Raw genomic sequence first — 20,799 nt, 5'->3', positions numbered from 1 at the left:
ACAGACAGTACAGACGACACCACAGACAGCAGCCAGTACAGAAGACACCACAGACAGCAGACAGTACAGACGACACCACAGACAGCAGACAGTACAGACGACACCACAGACAGCAGACAGTACACACGACACCACAGACAGCAGACAGTACAGACGACACTACAGACAGTACAGACAACACCACAGACAGCAGACAGCACAGACAACACCACAGACAACAGATAGTACAGACAACACCACAGACAACAGATAGTACAGACAACACCACAGACAGCAGACAGTACAGACGACACCACAGACAGCAGACAGCACAGACAACACCACAGACAACAGATAGTACAGACAACACCACAGACAGCAGACAGTACAGACGACACCACAGACAGCAGCCTACACACGACACCACAGACAGCAGCCAGTACAGAAGACACCACAGACAGCAGCCAGTACAGACAACACTACAGACAGTACAGACGACACCACAGACAGCAGCCAGTACAGAAGACACCACAGACAGCAGCCAGTACAGACGACACTACAGACAGTACATACAACACCACAGACAGCAGACAGTACAGACAACACCACAGACAGCAGACAGTACAGACAGCACCACAGACAACAGATAGTACAGACAACACCACAGACAGCAGACAGTACAGACGACACCACAGACAGCAGCCAGCACAGACGACACCTGAACACAGACAGCAGCCAGTACAGACAACACCACAGACAACAGACAGCACAGACAACACCACAGACAGCAGACAGTACAGATGACACCTGAACACAGACAGCACAGACAACACCACAGACAGCAGACAGCACAGACAACACCACAGACAGCAGACAGCACAGACGACACCTGAACACAGACAGCAGCCAGTACAGACAACACCACAGACAGCAGCCAGTACAGACGACACTACAGACAGTACAGACGACACCACAGACAGCAGACAGCACAGACGACACCACAGACAGCAGCCAGTACAGACGACACCACAGACAGCAGCCAGTACAGACGACACCACAGACAGCAGCCAGTACAGACGACACCACAGACAGCAGCCAGTACAGACGACACTACAGACAGTACAGACGACACCACAGACAGCAGACAGCACAGACGACACCACAGACAGCAGCCAGTACAGACGACACCACAGACAGCAGCCAGTACAGACGACACCACAGACAGCAGCCAGTACAGAAGACACCACAGACAGCAGCCAGTACAGACAACACTACAGACAGTACAGACGACACCACAGACAGCAGCCAGTACAGAAGACACCACAGACAGCAGCCAGTACAGACGACACTACAGACAGTACATACAACACCACAGACAGCAGACAGTACAGACAACACCACAGACAGCAGACAGTACAGACAGCACCACAGACAACAGATAGTACAGACAACACCACAGACAGCAGACAGTACAGACGACACCACAGACAGCAGCCAGCACAGACGACACCTGAACACAGACAGCAGCCAGTACAGACAACACCACAGACAACAGACAGCACAGACAACACCACAGACAGCAGACAGTACAGATGACACCTGAACACAGACAGCACAGACAACACCACAGACAGCAGACAGCACAGACAACACCACAGACAGCAGACAGCACAGACGACACCTGAACACAGACAGCAGCCAGTACAGACAACACCACAGACAGCAGCCAGTACAGACGACACTACAGACAGTACAGACGACACCACAGACAGCAGACAGCACAGACGACACCACAGACAGCAGCCAGTACAGACGACACCACAGACAGCAGCCAGTACAGACGACACCACAGACAGCAGCCAGTACAGACGACACCACAGACAGCAGCCAGTACAGACGACACTACAGACAGTACAGACGACACCACAGACAGCAGACAGCACAGACGACACCACAGACAGCAGCCAGTACAGACGACACCACAGACAGCAGCCAGTACAGACGACACCACAGACAGCAGCCAGTACAGACGACACCACAGACAGCAGCCAGTACAGACGGCCTCTGCATGAACTCACTAGACGCCCGAGGTGTAGACGAGCTGTAAGGACTGGTAGATCTTCAGGAATGGAAAGAAACCTGCAGATGCAGAAAGAAGTGTTGAAAGATGAGTTTGCAGACAAAAAGGCTTTTTTATTTTTCCCTCCTTTAACATTGTAAAAAGCTAATAAGAGCCATTATTATCAATAGTAAGTCATGAGGATCATTAGTTTGTGTAGCAGACCTCCTCCGGCCTGGAAGTTGGGGAGTGATGGAATGAGGATCTGGTGCAGGAACAGAGGACTGCTGTTCATCTTGATGCTGCTGGACAGCAGGCCGCCAAAGTAATAGATGTACCTGGAAGGAGAGCGAGGAAGTGAAGATGAGTGTGAGCGACGGGTGAGCGACAGGTGAGCGACAGGTGAGCGACGGGTAAACGACATGTGAGCGACAGGTGAGCGACAGGTGAGCGACGAGTAAACGACATGTGAGCGACAGGTGAGCGACAGGTGAGCCGCTCAGGAAAGACAAAGGTGAGAGGCCCACCTGCTCTGGGACGGCTGCAGCGAGGACGACACTTTGTCCTCACAGAACTTCCTCATGGCCAGAGTGGTGAGCGCCTGGTCGGCTCTGTGGGAAAGAGCTGCGTTAAGACTCCTCACCCACAGGGTCGCTTTGATCCATTTAAATTGATAAAGTACCGTAACCCTTGTGAGAAGAAAACATCGTTACGTTGTAATATTTCCATAAGCTCCTTGAGCGATTATAACAACCCTGTAGCCGTCCGGCCTGTGGGAGTCTAATGAATCAACCAGCTTTTTTTTTTCATATCTTGTGCGTTCCGAGATCCTGCGATCTCATTGGTCCTCAGACTCACATGTGGAAGGAGGCGGTCATTTTGATTTGCAGCTTGTCATGGTGGGACCAAGGGTCAGCTCTAAGTCGGTCATGTTTACATTTTTTAACCAAAAAACACGGCTTCGGGACTGAATATGCATCACTTATGCATTTTGTGCATAAAAACAAAACAAAGCGCGTCATAGCGACGCCCCGTCAGAGACTCAGAGCTGCAGGTTACCCAGCTGATATCTTGCTGTAGTGCATGTAGGCGGCCACGATGACGCCCGTCTTCCCTTTGTTTCCCTGCAACACAGAGCAAAGCTTCATGAGCTTCTCCCCACTTTGTACACGTTTCACACAAAGCCAGCAGGTGTGGATTCGGGGGTCACCGACCTTGCAGTGGAGGACCACCACATTGTGGGGGTCAGAGGTCAGCCAGGTCTCCATGGCTTTACAGACAGCACAGATCCTGTCCAGGGGCGGGGCGTGCACGTCGGGCCAGCCGTAGTCCTGCACCTGAAACACGATGCACGTTAACTGTAACGCACAGAGGCTGTGCCGTCTCTAAGAGGTGAACACCAGTACCTTCGGGTTCAGTCTGGTGATGTCATGTCTCTTCTCTGATAAGTTCAGGAGCTGGAAAAAGACACAAATATATCTCAAATCTAGAAAGAAATACAGCAAAATATTAGATTAATTACTTTTTTTTAGGGACTATCAATGAAACATAAGGACTTAAAGCAATAGCCTTGCAATTCACGCGTGTTTAACTTGCTTTAATGCTTGTAATAGCATCCATGACGTCATTCAAGGAGACTAATCCCAGCATGAAGTCTATGTTCCCCGTGTTTCAGCTGACTCACCAGGAACTGGTCCTGGTGCTTGGACCTCAGCATGGAGGCCACCTCCTGCAGGTTCCTGCGGTAGCGCTGCTCCTCCAGGTCGGGAGGGAAGAACACGGAGATGATCCTCTCCGTGATGTAGGTGAGGTCGAAGTCATAGTGGCGCTCCATCACGTTCTCCATCACCTGTTCCACACTTTTACTCCTGAACAGTGTGACAGTCCATTGTTTTAACTCCTTCATTTTATTATATTGTGCATATATATATATATATATATATATATATATATATATATATATATATATATATATATATACATATATATATATATATATATATATATATATATGTATACATATATATATATACATATATATGTATACATATATATATATATACATATATATATATGTATACATATATATACATATATATATATATATATATATATATATATATATATATATATATATATATATATATATATATATATATATATATATATATATATATATATATATGTATATATAGTGCTGCCGGCGTCTTGGTACCTCGGTAAGGAGCCTCTCTTCTTCTGCGGTGTAGATCTACAGGAGCCGTGCTGAGAACCAATCAGAAGAGAGTAAGTCCACTGCAGCGACTGTTTGGATGACCTCGTATAAAACTACAGGTACACACTGGTTTGTGTATTATATATAATATTGTATTGTATTGTAATGATTGACTGAATAAAACACACACAAAAACTAACACTCACCAGGTCAAAGGTCGGGATGCAGGTGGGAGTCACCTGAAAGAAAAGGAGCAGCAGTCACGTGACCATACACACACACACACACACACACACACACACACACACACACACACAGATGAAGACACATGTAGAGCTTGAGGACTTTGTGTTGACTTGGTTGTGCACCAGGCAAAAGGAGTCTCAGTACGATGAGAGACACTAAATCTAAAGCACTGGTTGAGTTTTTCTCCTCGCGTTCGACCACAAACATCCATGTCAGGAGAAAGAGTGCGAGCAGGAAGATGAGCTCATTAAAGTGCTTCGTCAGCACATTGTGTTTTATGTCTCATAAGAGTCTCGTGAGTAAAACTTAATTTACAATTCAAATCACATCAAATGATTAAAAACAACAAGAAATGTATTAATAACACAAATGAAAATGAAGGCGGTGTCACATCTTCAGGCTGTGACTGTAAACCTCACAGGTGACTCCTGTCAACGCACGACCTTTGACCTCGTCCATGAGATTGATTGACAGCTGAGTGCTGACAGGTGTCAGGCAGCAGGTCAACAAGGTGAACGCCTGCAGGCACGATGACCGACAACTCACTGTGAGCTTCATGATGATGACGGACATTTTCAATACTGCATTTATATATTTACATTTTCTTTATCGATGCCATAACGTCCTCCATCTCTGCTCTCTGACTAACGAGTGAGGAACCTGAAGCTGACTTTTGATCTGAGCTCCAGACACACCTCATCGCCTGTGAGGTGATTGGACTTCAGTGTCGAGGCGTCGAGGTATATTATGTTATTATTGTTATGATGATGTCATGGTGTCAACAACATTGTCCCATAACACAGAAGATGATGCAGTTATTGTTCCACAGTCAGCTGCAGCATCCTGATCTCAAGCTTCTCAGAAAGAGACATTAATAATGTAGAACATGACTTGTGATATTCTCAACATGATCTGTACTCCCCAGTGTGTTAATGTCAGTTATTCAGAGATCATGTGCAGTGATCACACGCATGTTATAAAACACACATGTTATAAAACACACATGTTATAAAACACACATGTTATAAAACACACAGCAGAACATGAAAGAACAGAGAGGAGAACTCCTCTTTCTGGCTTTAATGGGAGTTAAGTGGATAAAGTGGTCGTCTCCAGGAAGGAGCAGTAGGAGACAGAGACAACACACACACACACACACACACACACACACACACACACACACACACACACACAGAAGAAGACCATCGTTGAACTGGCGTGCACACCAGAGTCAACAGGAAGCAATTTGCAACAGGAAGTCAGCGCTGGTCAACCAGGTTCACACACACACACACACACACACACACACACACACACACACACACACACACACACACACACACACGTTGGTGGCCCTGCCGGCCTCAGGGTCTCTGTAATGCGTGCGGACTGTGCGCTGCCATCTGGTTCAGTTTGTGCGCTCAGAGTTTGAGGAGCAGGGAACCATCCGGTCCTCAGGGTGCCGTCTGCTCACTTCACAGGTCCACGTCGCCGCGTTCATCAGGTCGCACCTTCTACTTTTAGCAAAGCCAACGTTCTCTCGCTTCAGCTTCTCAAACGTGTGAGTCTGCTTCTTTTTGCTGTTTTATTTGGCGTATTCTCCAGAGGGACAGACGCCAGGAAACAACTCTCAATGCAACGCACTGCACCTTTAAGACAAGTGTTGGGCTCTGGGAAGTTGTGATGTCATTTCTCACTCCTTATTGACTCATCAACTACAAATGTGATTGATTGATCGGCACAAATCTACACCGACTCTTGCGACAGTGAGGCTGAGGTGTAAATCTACAAAGCCGTGACTCCTCCCTCTGGAGGCTGAGGTGAGGAGTGTTTGAGGCCCAGGAGGAGGGAGCTTCATTCTGACGCTGCACTCTGAGAGGGAGCAGTGAGTCAGCCTTCCCGTTTGAAAGTGGAAAAGCGAAGTCACCATGACGGATTCCAAGTTCCATCGCCTCACAAAGAGACTCTGAAGGCCAAAGTCTAACTAAAACTCCTTTGGTGGTTTCCTTTGCACAGTCTGTTCACACTGCAGCCGGTCAGAGGACACGTTTAGGAGTGGCTGTTCAGAGGCCTCACGGGAGAGGGAAGTCTCTTTCTTCTCTTATTGTCGCTCTGCCTCTCTCCCGTTCTCTCCTCTTTCGTCCCTCACCCCCATAACCACCCTCCTCCCCGCCGAGAGACCCGACATCAGGTGACACCTCGATGAGCATCGCTCACACCGGGGGAGTCAGTGGAGGAGAAGGAGGAAGAACAACGGACCGGGAGGGGAAGTAGAGACGGAGGGAAGAGGAGGAGGAGGAGAAGGAGGAAGAACAACGGACCGGGGAGGGGAAGTAGAGACGGAGGGAAGAGGAGGAGGAGGAGAAGGCATCGGGAAGACGTGAAGGAGGGAAGAGGAGAGGCAAAGAGAGAGAGAGAGACGTCAACAGCTGCCACCGACACACAGCGAGAGGTTTAACTGAGCTATTTTGATTGAGCTCCTTATTTTAGACCATACGTCCGTCAGAACACTTAAAGGCTCAGTTTGTCTATTTATCATCCGTCCGCTCACACGTCTGGATGTGAACATAACTCTGTGGCACGGCATCATGCAGCTGGTCCTGAACACATCCACTGCTGAACAATAACACACTTTTATCTGTATTATCAATCCAACAAAATGAATACATCGTAAAATGATGGTCAAATAAGGTCAATAACTGCTTCAAAGCCATTCCCAAAAAAAAATAGGAGCTGTATAACTCCTGGAATATTAAACAAGTCCCGCTTGGCTTAGGCTCTCAGGAAATGAACAGCAATGGGTAAATATAAACAGTGTGTGTGTGTGTGTGTGTGTGTGTGTGTGTGTGTGTGTGTGTGTGTGTGTGTGTGTGTGTGTGTGTGTGTGCTCTGTCCCTCTTGTGCTTAATTATTGATAAGACTAAAGCAGTAAAATGAAATGAACCATGGTAATTATTTGTACACAGGGCCTCATGCTGGTTATAAACAGCAACAACAATGGAGTCACACCGACGCTCATCGGACGGCTCGACCCCTCCAGCCGTCCGATGAGCGCCTCTATCGACTCAACGCTCTCCCACCTCACATCCATGATGCGCTGCTACATGACACACGGAACAAAGAGCAGGAACAACATGCTACATGACACACGGAACAAAGAGCAGGAACAACATGCTACATGACACACGGAACAAAGAGCAGGAACAACATGCCACCTGTTGCTCCTGACGCCTGAGAGGAGAGAGCAACGCTGCAGACACGTGACGGCATGAGGATGACCTGAGGAAGAGGGAACGCCAACACCTGAGGTCTGACTCCCACTTGCAGTAATTACAACAGATGGACACCACTGTTCTGATCAACACAAGCACATATTCCTCAAGGAGTCATAATTGCCATATCAATTAATACATCAGCTAGAACATTACAGAGCAGCTGCTGTGTGACCATCTGTACTTCACTACCTCCATCAGTGAGGACAGCTGAGTGGGATGCAGGTCCTCTGTGTGTGTGTGCACGGCGTTGAAGGACACACACATCCCTCACTACACATCCCTCACTACACACACAGAGTAACGTAGAGCTAGAGCACATAGATGCACCACTGCCTCTGTCCCAGCCGTCTGCAGCCGCTTACAGGCAGCTATGGGCACAGAGGACAGGGGTTTGCTGCAGTTTCCGTAATTTGCTAACCAGCACGAATACAGAACCATCTCATTAAAAAGTAAATATTTCACTCTTGGTTATTAAACATTTAAACCTGTGTATTTCTTTGTAGGTCACAGCAGGAGTCTCCACTTATGTTTTCTGCACTCGCCTTAATCACAGTGAATGAAATCCTCTCGGCAGAGCAGAGCGCTCTGGCTCTCTGGAGCTGAGTGATGTGCACACATGCAGCAAACACTGAAGGTTGTTAGATCGCTGCCCAATAAACAAGAAACAGAACAGAAAAGTCAAAGCTAATGTGAAGAATACATAAGAATAAACTCTAAATACAGAGAGTGTTTTACCTCAGCAAGCAGCTTCAGTCTTCCCCTCTGAGTCCTGTCTGGAGAGAGGGACACACCACCCCTCTCTCTCTCTCTCTCTCTCTCTCTCTCTCTCTCTCTCTCTCTCTCTCTCTCTCTCTCTCCCTCCCTCCCTCCCTCCCTCACGGTAACACACACACTCCCACTGTGCAACATTTCCCTCTCACTATGCCTGCCGTCATGCGCACAGAGACAGTAAAGCACGCCGACTGTGTGTGTGCTTTCCTGTACACGTGCACGTGCTTTCACGTGCACTCGCCCACACATCAATACAGCGTGCGTGCACTGGGCCGCCCTGCAGAGTGCTGATGCCCAGTGACCTCTCAGAGGCCTGAGGGGCGGAGAGATGACAAGTGGCATCAGGACAAAGAGGCAGACGGACACACAAAGGACGCACAAACAACAACAACAACAACAACAACAACAACAACAGCAGCAGCAGCAGCAGCAGCAGCAGCAGCAGCAGCAACAGCAGCAGCAGCAGCAGCAGCAGCAACAGCAGCAGCAGCAGCAGCAGCAGCAGCAGCAGCAGCAGCGTGGCATGAGGCGGTGGTGACTGTTATTGAGGCGAAGCTGCAGAGCACATGATGGAGGCCATGAAGACTTGACAAGAAGAGAAAGAATACCTCGGAGGAGGTGAGACGCTTTGACTATAAAACACCAGGAAGAGGAGAAATAAAGGTCAAATAAATAAAATGACAGCGAGGCGCAGGAGATGAGAGAAAGAAAGAGAGAAAGAAAAGAAGAAAGCAATATGTTGACATATGAGAAGCACTAGAAACACAGAGGGAGCAGAGCGTGACCCAATGTTCCCCTTTATTTATGAATACCCCCAAACGGGACTGATTACACACACACACACACACACACACACACACACACACACACACACACACACACACACACACACAGCTGCCCCTCTCTTATGTGCGTCCCCCAGTAGCTGGTATCTCCGGCGCTCTTGTTATGTTCTATCTTTACTCTCAGTGATCGTCGGTCGTCCTGCAGCCAGAGGGTTGTTTTGTTATGGGATGTCGTGGCGGTGACCAGGGGAACGAGTGACACACATAATAATCCTCTTTTAGTGCATGCTGGGAGACGGCACAACAGCTGCCCAGTTTACACTGTTACAGGGCGTGTGAGTGGGAGGAGCCAGGGAGTGGGAGGAGCCTCCTGTCATGAATTGGATGGATTTGGACTGATCTGAAAATCTGAGAAATAAATGCGAAGTGAAAAAAGTGTGTTTGTGTAGTGCCGAGCTCACTCCATGGTGTGACACTGAGCTGTGTGAGCGGGGTCACGGGGTCACGGGGTCACGGGGTCACGGCTCTGCTGCCAGTGGTTTGACATCAGCTGTGGACAGACAGAGAGAGAGAGAGCTCCTCTCCTCTCTTACATCCAGACATCCTCGTGATCAAAAGATCAGGTTCTAAACTCAGTCTTTTGCATGGTGGTCGTATCTGTAGAGGAGACGCTGCCCCGCCTCCTTTATGAGGGATTTATGATTGTTTATGAGCATAGAAGCTATTTCTCTTTGATTCTGAGGGACAACAACACTTCAGGTTCAGCATGCAGGATGATGCATGCACATGTTTCAGGTCCTCTTTCTTCCTTTGGTATCTTCAATGCTTATTCATATGTATTCTTATATATTTATCATACCTAGGGACTTGTATATGAAAGCCATGATGACACTGTTGCTGTAAACACAGAGAGATGAGACGAACAGAAATAGCTAGATAATATAGATAATAATAGTTGAAGTGTCAGGGACGCCACAGAAATACTAACACAAGTGTAATGTATTGATCCAAAGCCTGAAGATATGTCCCTAGTCACGTGAACATGTGTAGTACATGTGGCCGCTGGAGGATGGAGGATGGAGGCTGGAGGCTGGAGGATGGTCGCTGTGCATTAGTGAGCAGCAGTTCTGGTAAACCAGTATCTCCCAGCGGTCCAGAGCCAGTTCATCCTACTGGACCTTCTCACATCAGTGAAGTGCAGCTTCAGCACCTGACAGGTGCATGCACTGCTGTCTCCTGTTGCTCCTCCCCTGACCCCACTGAGCCTCAGACAATCCCACAGACATAGTGATATTATAATGGGAATATGATTCTCCAATAAGCACACATGCGTCCTCAAGCAACCCCACAGAGCCGGTCTGAGGACGTTAACACATAGCTGAGTTCTTCATAGCGACCTGGCTACCTGCAGTCCTTCACCCAGACATCTAGGTCAGTGCGCATGGCTTCCTCCATAACACTCACATCTGGACCTGTGACACGGGAGCAGCGTGCTCGGGACAGGGATGGGGCGGGGCTTACCTTGGCTTCACACGCCTTGTGGACTGCAAGCTTGCACTCTGCAGACAGGAAGGAGAGAGGCGTGTTATTGTGACAGCGAGCCCTGAGAGACGGAGAGGTCAGCGGGGCGACCTCACGGACTCACCCCTGCAGAACGCCCCGGGGCTGTCGATGCTTTGCTGGCACACGTCGCACACCCGCTTCCTCTTGAAGCTCTTCTCCGTGAAGGCGTGGCCCGCTGCACCGGCGAGCTGCAGACACACATCAGGCACGTTAGTCTGCTTAAGAACCTTTTGAACACACACCTATGTTCAGGCCTCTGCTCGAAGATGTCATACCCAAACTACAAAAGGTGCATCTCTGCTTCATGATTCATCTTGTCCTCATTCTGTCTCCTCTCTGCTGGGCCGAATGGAGATGAGTAGACGGACAGTGTTCTTTTACTTTGTGTTCTCCTTTTGATGCTGTTGGCTGCCTTCAGGTATCTTACCAGACATGCATGTTCCCCAGAGGATCAGTTCTAAACCTTTGTTATCCTGACTGTTCCTTCGGAGCAAACATCAGGAGCAATTTTGCATTTGGTTTATAACTAAACTCTTGTAAAACTCATTTTGAGTCCAGCCGTGTGTGTTTGCAGGGAGGAGAGTTCCACTGCTCAGCCTTCACTGTGAAAGACAGTCTTTGTCGCCCCCTGGTGGAGGAATGGGGAGAGCATCCTGCACTCATCCTGAAGGCACTATACATATATAAAGGTGTGATTGGTTGATTTTGTATTGAGAGTTCAAACCTATAGTGACCTGAGAACAAATGGCACAGATACCAAATCTACGAAGAATATGCAACATGAACTAAATGATTCTCAGTAACAGCATACATTTAAATGATAGAGATATGAAAATAAAGCTAAAACTCTGGAGAAATAAATACATAAAACGTACGTCCCAGTTGTTATAAAGCAAAAGAGGAAGGTGGAAGAGGAAGGTGGAAGAGGAAGGTGGGAGAGGGAGGTGGGAGAGGGAGGTGGAAGAGGAAGGTGGAAGAGGAAGGTGGGAGAGGGAGGTGGAAGAGGAAGGTGGAAGAGGGAGGTGGGAGAGGGAGGTGGAAGAGGAAGGTGGAAGAGGGAGGTGGGAGAGGGAGGTGGAAGAGGAAGGTGGGAGAGGGAGGTGGAAGAGGAAGGTGGAAGAGGGAGGTGGGAGAGGGAGGTGGAAGAGGAAGGTGGAAGAGGGAGGTGGGAGAGGGAGGTGGAAGAGGAAGGTGGAAGAGGAAGGTGGGAGAGGGAGGTGGGAGAGGGAGGTGGGAGAAGAAGGTGGAAGAGGAAGGTGGAAGAGGAAGGTGGAAGAGGAAGGTGGGAGAGGGAGGTTGGGGAGGGAGGTGGGAGAGGATGGTGGGAGAGGAAGGTGGGAGAGGGAGGTGGGAGAGGGAGGTGGGAGAGGAAGGTGGAAGAGGGAGGTGGGAGAGGAAGGTGGAAGAGGAAGGTGGGAGAGGGAGGTGGAAGAGGAAGGTGGGAGAGGGAGGTGGAAGAGGAAGGTGGAAGAGGGAGGTGGGAGAGGGAGGTGGAAGAGGAAGGTGGAAGAGGAAGGTGGGAGAGGGAGGTGGGAGAGGGAGGTGGGAGAGGAAGGTAGAAGAGGAAGGTGGGAGAGGGAGGTGGAAGAGGAAGGTGGAAGAGGGAGGTGGGAGAGGGAGGTGGAAGAGGAAGGTGGAAGAGGGAGGTGGGAGAGGGAGGTGGAAGAGGAAGGTGGAAGAGGAAGGTGGAAGAGGAAGGTGGAAGAGGGAGGTGGGAGAGGGAGGTGGAAGAGGAAGGTGGAAGAGGAAGGTGGGAGAGGGAGGTGGGAGAGGGAGGTGGGAGAGGAAGGTGGAAGAGGAAGGTGGGAGAGGGAGGTGGGAGAGGGAGGTGGAAGAGGAAGGTGGAAGAGGAAGGTGGGAGAGGGAGGTGGGAGAGGGAGGTGGGAGAGGAAGGTGGAAGAGGGAGGTGGGAGAGGAAGGTGGAAGAGGAAGGTGGGAGAGGGAGGTGGAAGAGGAAGGTGGAAGAGGGTGGTGGGAGAGGGAGGTGGAAGAGGAAGGTGGAAGAGGGAGGTGGGAGAGGGAGGTGGAAGAGGAAGGTGGAAGAGGAAGGTGGAAGAGGAAGGTGGGAGAGGAAGGTGGAAGAGGAAGGTGGAAGAGGAAGGTGGGAGAGGAAGGTGGGAGAGGAAGGTGGACAGCAGAGACTTGTTCACCAGAGGAAAGGAAACTCCTCCTGAACTCAGCGCTGTATAAAACATCTCCTGAGGAGAGCACACCGTCTAAATCCTTCATGACACATGAATGTTTCATAGCTGAGCCTCGTGTGCTTCCTAATGCAGCGCACTGGAAATGCTGCTTCACTTCAAGCAGCTAAACAAACCCTCACAGTGTGAGACATGCTCTTTAAAACGGTCACGTGGAGGAGCTTCAGGTGCTGCTTCTCTGTAGATATCACATTTTATAGAATATATTATTAGAATAAACATAATGATTTAAATAAGTGAGGTGCTGAGAGGCAGATTCCGTGAACTTTGGCTCACTGTTTCTTTATGTTTCTAGTCTTAAGCTAAGCTAAGATAACTGCCACTAGCTTCTGATTGAGTGCTATCGATCTTCCAATCTGACTCAGCTAGAGAACCAATAAATGTAATTCCAAAACCTTTCTTTAATTAAAGCAACAAGTCCTGCATTCAACACAGAGATACTGATGAGACGTTGATGCTGCTCCTCACTGCAGAGACAGTTTCAGTTTTAGATGCTAGTGGATGAACAACGTCCTGAGAACAACCAGAACCAGGACGTGTCTGCATGAAGGCTTCCTGTGGGTGTGTTTTCATGAGGCTCTGAGCTCCAGTTGGGTCCATTCATTATTAAAACAATGTAATTACTCTTCCTGTATTTTATAACAGCAATAACCTCTCTGTGGAAGTTCTGATCACTGGTCTGCTCTCATGGACGAGACACAGTAACCTTCTGCTGGCTGTGTGTCGATCTACTGATCTGAGAGCAGCACAACAACAACAAGGACTATTGACATGTCCTCTGTGTGATGATGAAGGGAAGCTGCTGCGAACCACTGAGAGTGTTGAGTGTGTGTGTGTGTGTTTGTGTGCAAGTGGGTGTGAGTGTGTGTGCGCACAAGTGTGTGTGTCTATGCGAGCGAATGTGTGTGTAAGTGTGTGTGCAAGTGTGTGTGTAGTAGTGCGAGTTTGTGTGCGCGAGTGTGTGTGTGTGTGCACGAGCGAGTGTGAGTGTGTGTGTGTGTGTGTTTGTGTGTAGGTGTGTGTTTGTGTGTGTGTGTGTGTGTGTGTGTGTGTGTGTGTGTGTGTGTGTGTGTGTGTGTGTGTTGTGTGTGTGTGTGTGTGTGTGTGTGTGTGTGTGTTTGTGTGAGGGCACGTGAGGGAGAGGAGCTCATCAACCCTCCGGCCTTTTCATTTGAATGGTGTTACATAACTGGCTTGAATCGATTGAACTTATGTAAGTTACTGTCGCTCCATGAAGCCGACCAGAGATCAGATCCATGAAGCCGACCAGAGATCAGATCCATGAAGCTGACCAGAGATCAGATCCATGAAGCCGACCAGAGATCAGATCCATGAAGCTGACCAGAGATCACTTTGATCAGAATCCCTTTCTTCACACATGAAGACAAGTTCAGAATGAAATTCCACAATAAGTGAACATAAAAACTCTGAACATAAAAATCTGAATCCTCGTCGACATAAGAAATGTTGCAATAAAACTATAATATTTCTTAAAATATATACAAATTATGATCTGGATGTATCAATATCAAGATGTAAAATACCAACATTAAAGCTGAATCTTAGGTTTCTCATTAGTTAATAATAAACATTGTGACATTACTTAAAAATACCAAAACAGCATCAAAAGCTCAGTGAGTCGAGACGCTGAACGGATCTTTCTTTTGCCAGTTCCTTTAGTTTCCCTACATTATAGATGCATTCCATCTTTATTGTGGCCTGTTTATGTTCATGGCTGCACATCTGAGCCGCGGTGGAACTTAAACAGTTGCTCATATGTTGACCCCCGTGTGTCAGTTAGAGTCAACAGCACCACCTGGTGGACAGAGAGCAGCACAACCTTCTTTCCAGTGAACTTATGAATGCAGAGCTTGTTGTGTTGCAACTAGAGAAATGTCCCTAGAATAAGTGAAGCATATCTGGGTCTACAAACACACACAAGATGAATATGATGTTAAAATATAACGCATGATGAAAGGTTGGTCATCTGTTCTACAGATAAACCAAACTCTGAGCTTCATCACGTAAACTAAAGTGAGTTAGTAGCACTTTGTGTGGTAATCCGTCAAATAATGACAAAGGGATGAAATATCATATAAAGCTATCTAATGCATTTTCATTTGGACTGAACACAGACTGCGTTGGACCGGTATGTGTGACATGTATGCACTTTGATGAGTAAACAGGAAGTTGAGCTGAGAGGACTCTCAGTCTCCAGAGGCTCCATGACTACCAGCAGTGTGTGTGTGTGTGTGTGTGTGTGTGTGTGTGTGTGTGTGTGTGTGTGTGTGTGTGTGTGTGTGTGTGTTGCAGCATTAAGAGCCTCGCCCCTCTCGGGCGTCTGCAGCCAAAGTCGATGTCATTCTCCAAACATGTCGGCCGCTGCAGAGCAGAAGCATTTCCACTTCTACGACAGTGCTAAGTCTTCTCTGCTGGTTATAAGTTATAGCTATGTTATAATGTACTTCTTTTTCACAAATACACTACATGCATTATACTTATGTTTTCCCTATTAGCTTATTTTCTCATTACACAGTTCCTGTCTTCCTCTGTTGCTCTGCTTCCAGCCTGCAGCGCTGCTGCTAGTGCAGCTGGTTTGAAGAAGAGCTCTCATCCAATCAGATTTGACCTCTATGCCTCTATGGAAGGAGAGGCCTGAGGCCTTCACGATTAAAGTATACATGAGAAACTTATCATTGATTGTCATAGTATTCAACCAATCAGATCTTTAGTTTGACATGCTCCAGCAAGGTGGCCCGGAAGTACAACATTAGTATTAAGTATTAACATGCGCTGTGATTGGTCAGTGGGCCAGCGTGACCATTAACATGCGCTGTGATTGGTCAGTGGGCCAGCGTGACCATTAACATGCGCTGTGATTGGTCAGTGGGCCAGCGTGACCATTAACATGCGCTGTGATTGGTCAGTGGGCCAGCGTGACCATTAACATGCGCTGTGATTGGTCAGTGGGCCAGCGTGACTTTTACATTACATTTAGCTGACGCTTTTATCCAAAGAGACTTACATGTTTGCTCTATACACCACAGACACAGCAGCAGGGAGCAGTTAGGGGTGAAGATCTTGCTTAAGGACGCAACGACAAAGGCTAGCGGAGCCGGGGCTCAAACCACCGATCCTCTGATTGAAAGACGGATATGCTAACCACTGAGCCGCAGACTTCTGTCAACAGAAAGCTAGCTAGCTGCTAGCAGAACTCAGTAGTAAGAAGAGTCCAGGCTGTGTAGTGTTTAGCTTGGTGTAGTTTTTTAACACTCAATGGCTGAAAGAGGAGAAACGGACTAGCTGGTGGATTTACTGACAGGTAGTGATGTGTCCTTTCGTGTCGAGGCTTTGATGCGCGTGGCGAGTAATCAGGTAGATTTTGGTGAAGCGTATCGAGGCTCGTGTCATGACGTATGCGGTGACGTTGGAAGCCTCTGAGCCGGCCGGACCATGTGACTGATTCAGAAAATGGTTTGTGGGTTTGCCGTGCGATTTGAAATATAAGAGGCAGAGAAACTCAATGGATTCCCCCTTCCTCTCTACCAGCTTCATGTGTGCCTGTGAAAGGGTATTTTATAAAGCAGGTGAAATAGTCTCAAAAAGCCCAGCACTGTGGAAAAGTTCTTATTTTTACTTAAAGAATTGGACACATCAACATGGACTAGCGGAGCTGAGGCTTGAAACACCGATCCTCTGACTGAAAGTCGGATATTCTAACCACTTACCCACAGCCACATCACATTCTTCCCAATTTGTTTCGAGTTTTGATTTTGACCCCGCCAATATATCATAAAGATAGACACAATATTAATAAGTTAATAATTGATGTATTGGCATCATGAACATAATTTATTCAATTTAAAGCTTCACACACCAAAGCCATGGTGTCGTTATGATCACTCTGCCTGTTTTACATCTATTGTCCACTTGGTGGCGCAGTAGAGCAAATGAAGCTCCATGAAGCTTCGGCACATGAGCGAACCGATTGGATGGAAAGCTTCAATGCTTCAGGAAGCTTCATCTCGCATCACTACTGACAGCGCCTTTCTCCTGGAGGGTTATGGGCATGGAAACTTATTCCAGAAACACAACTGGGAGGCTGGGCTGTCCTCACTGGTCCATGGCCATCGAGAAGGAGCTGTTACTGGGACTGAAGCGCACCGATAAACTGAACAACCGCGTCACTGAAGTGTTTGTTAACAAAGAGAGGAGGATGGACTTTGTCTTTAAGTGAACAGCATGTGGTGAGTGAACTGCTTTGTGTTGTTACATCAGCAGTAGCGTTGTGTTAATGTGTCTACGGCGTTGTTGTTTTTACATAGTTAATATTGTTCCTTCTGATCCTGGCTGGTGCTCTTGAGAGTGCAGTGTTTTAGTGCCGCAGTTTTGTTGGATTGTTTTGTTACAACTAAATGTGATGGTTCTTGTTGATGTGGACTACATGCATTGTACGTTAATGACGCAGTATCCTGCCCAGCCACTGATCTACGAGGAGCCGAGGAGCGGGTCAGGCCCCAACGCCAGCAGAGAGGATCCCTTATGGCTGATGTGTCTGCACAGGCTCTCACTTCTGAGGGCGGCAGCAGCTGATGTTGTTTCAAAGGCCGAGCTGTCAATACATTCTGGCTGAATGCACATACATGTACACATTGTGCTAATTCATTCATAAACACACAAAATATACAGCTGCACACACACACACACACACACACACACACACACACACACACACACACACACACACACACACACACACACACACACTGTAATGAATACAATGTACAGTGACCCCCCTCAGCACTACATTCCATGGTCGTGCGTGAGGGTTTTTTTCAGTGACACCTCACTAGTGATGACACCAGAGAGCAGGAGCCCCGACCTCTAGCTTTGGGTAACACATAGCACACATACACACATACACACACACACACACAACACACACACACACACACACACACACACACACACACACACACACACACGGTCCACTCAGGAAGGGACAGGGGCAGGTGGTATGCTCGAGTTCAGGCAGGGTATTTATAACCTGCATGAGTCGGGGGTGTCACCTCTAAACAGCCATGAAAATGCTGAAAATAGGTGTGGGAATGAGTGAGTGTGTGTGTGTGTGTGTGTGTGTGTGTGTGTGTGTGTGTGTGTGTGTGTGTGTGTGTGTGTGTGTGTGTGTGAAAGAGATGGAGACAGAGAGAAACAGACAATATAAACAACACAGAGAACTCCTGGACTGTTTGCTTGTATGACATATTTCATTCCTCTCCATTGCAGAGTCCACCCATTCAGTTGGGACTATGTTATCATACTTTGGCATGGAGAGAGACACGCACACGCACACACACACACACGCACACGCACACGCACACACACACAAAATCAGAGATTTCGGGGATTTGCAGCCACATGTGATCTGAGTAGAGTTCCCTGTGCAGAGCCTCTGTGAAAATAAAGAGACTTTACGTGACATTCATGTTCTTTCTGTTTCCCGGCTCACCTCCGGCATGCCGTGGAGGGTTCTCCTCTGACGTGAGAGAACACACACATTCTGGTGCATCGCCTCGGCGCTAAACCAACAGACTTCTTTTATTTTAGTCTCGATGAAGTCCTGCGGAGGCTTTAAGTGGCTCATTCCTAAATAGAGAGCTCGTTCCCGCAGCCAGGCCGGCGGCGGGTCAGAACCCAGCGGTAACCCAAACCACTTCCTCTTGAACCTCGACCCCCGAGAGGCGCGATCAACGGGGATCAAGTGGATCGTCCACCACTCTGGATCTATTTCCATCGTTCCTCGCCAACGATCCCCTGTGAGCAGTCGTGTTGTCATAAAACCACCTCATACACAATATGATGCCTTTACGCAGTGTGACACCTTCTGCAGGACAGACCTGAACACACGGACACAGGGACCTGCAACACACATGTTCATCCTCCGCTACGCACGCGTGTGCTGCACACGCTGCAAGAACACATTCCCTAAGAGACTGTGGTGACTCATGTGGGAACACAGCGGTGGTTCTTTGGACTTCTTTGTGGTGAATGTCATGTCTAACAATGAAACAAATCCAGATGGTTGAATGATGAACACTCAGCAGTATCTCTGGCTCCTGAAACAACTGCAGCTCTCTGATCTCTGAGTGATCCACTCACCTCGGCCAGCAGCAGGATGTCCGGGTGCAGCTCCGGCCCTGTGGGGGTTCCTCCTGAGTCGGCATCGGGTCCACGGGCCTTCACCCCGCCGGGGCTCGTGCTGTGAATGCACCCCATGCTTTCCTCCTATCTTTAATTTCCTCAACTCTTCTCCGCTCCTTCCACACAAGTGCTTTGCTCCAGAAGGTCCTCCTCTCCTCTTCCTCTGTCCTCCTCCTCTTCCTGCTCTCAGCGCTTCATGTTCTGAAGGTCTTCCCCTCCAACTGGTTCCTTCTTCCCCAGTGACTCCTCACCCCTCTGCCCTTCTCTCTGACAGCCTGTCCTGCCTTGAAATCCACCCCAGAGGACTCCCCCCTCTTCCACCCTCCAGAAAGTGTCACTGAGCACAGACTCTCCTCTTACCCTCGCTGCCTCTCCTCACGCTCACCACCTCCCCTTCCCTCTTTCCACTTGCCAATACCTTCCTCTCTTCTCTACAGACCCTCAGCCGCCTCACAGGCCGCTCTGACAGACCCTCCTCTCTCTCTCTCTCCCTCCCTCTCTCCATCAGGCTCCTCTTGCCTCTCTCCATGGGGGAGAAGGGGCAGCTGTTTTGACTTGTTGATGTCAGGCCCTTCCCCGTTCCGTTGGCTTCCCTTCAGCCCCTCCAGCCCTCCTCTTCCTCGTGGGGGAGTACATCGAGCTCCTTCCACGTCATCCTGCTGTCAGCTTGTCGTGAGGAAGAGAGAACCGGATCTCTGCGTCTCCCTCGGATGTGAAAACCATGGAATGAACCCTGAGACCTTGTTTAACACGACTCATGACAACAAGAATGTGCTCTCTTCTTCCGTCTCCTGCTCTCCGCTGAACGCAAAACAATGATCGTCTCTGTGCTGATGTTGTAGATCTGCTACTCCACTAGTGAAATCCCTTCAGACTCTCTGTGTAACACACATGCACAACTGTATTTCTCTGGACTGGCTCCTCCAGACAAAATGCTGCTTCAAGCTGGAGGTTCAGGGTCGTGAAGGGAAGTCTCCACAATGAGCTCTTTCTCAGCCCATGTGCTGGGCTCTGGGTGGACCGATGGTTCAGACCAACCTGTGGCCGCGAGCCAGATGAGCCGACCACACCATCAACATGCATGACTTAGATGTTCAGAGGCCTCTGCATTAGTCACTTTTAAAAAGAGAACCCATTCCACTGGAGGCGTCATGGGGGACCTGACTGACGCAGACCGGGTCCTGCTGGGCCTGAAGGGAAAGGTGGGACCTCCTGGACCAGCTGCTGCAGGCGCATGGTGGGGTTACGCCCCGCAGGAGAAGAATCCAGGTCTGTACGCGATGCAAGTAGGATGCCTGCAGGGTAAGAATAGCTTGCATTAATGTGTGCAATAGATACGTGAGCAGAGTCTGTCAGTGTCCGTCACAGGACACGAGAGCTACAGACGCTCAGAGCTGAACTACTGACGGTGAGGAGGATCACACAGGGTTCAGACTCATCCTGACCAACGGGTTCATGACTTTAACCCAAATGTCCATGAGCAACATTTAGTGAAGTCTGGGTG

At 48.7% G+C, this 20,799-nt stretch overlaps 1 protein-coding gene across 1 annotated transcript in view; it reads right to left on the bottom strand.

The window, feature by feature from the left end:
- LOC306736567 (tensin-2-like) overlaps positions 1 to 19,463 on the bottom strand; it is a 29,963-nt gene extending 10,500 nt beyond the window's left edge. Inside the window, 12 exon segments of the mRNA XM_079218213.1 lie at positions 2,058 to 2,118; positions 2,264 to 2,376; positions 2,566 to 2,649; positions 3,098 to 3,162; positions 3,253 to 3,375; positions 3,445 to 3,495; positions 3,723 to 3,906; positions 4,254 to 4,303; positions 4,460 to 4,492; positions 10,852 to 10,889; positions 10,976 to 11,081; positions 19,254 to 19,463. Coding sequence (XP_079074339.1) covers positions 2,058 to 2,118; positions 2,264 to 2,376; positions 2,566 to 2,649; positions 3,098 to 3,162; positions 3,253 to 3,375; positions 3,445 to 3,495; positions 3,723 to 3,906; positions 4,254 to 4,303; positions 4,460 to 4,492; positions 10,852 to 10,889; positions 10,976 to 11,081; positions 19,254 to 19,370 — 1,025 coding nt within the window. The 5' untranslated portion in view covers positions 19,371 to 19,463.
- Positions 19,464 to 20,799: the final 1,336 nt, after the last annotated feature.

Source organism: Taurulus bubalis (genome assembly GCF_910589615.1).
Source record: "Taurulus bubalis genome assembly, chromosome: 5".
Taxonomy (NCBI): domain Eukaryota; kingdom Metazoa; phylum Chordata; class Actinopteri; order Perciformes; family Cottidae; genus Taurulus; species Taurulus bubalis.
This window is presented reverse-complemented; position numbering and strand designations above follow the sequence as displayed.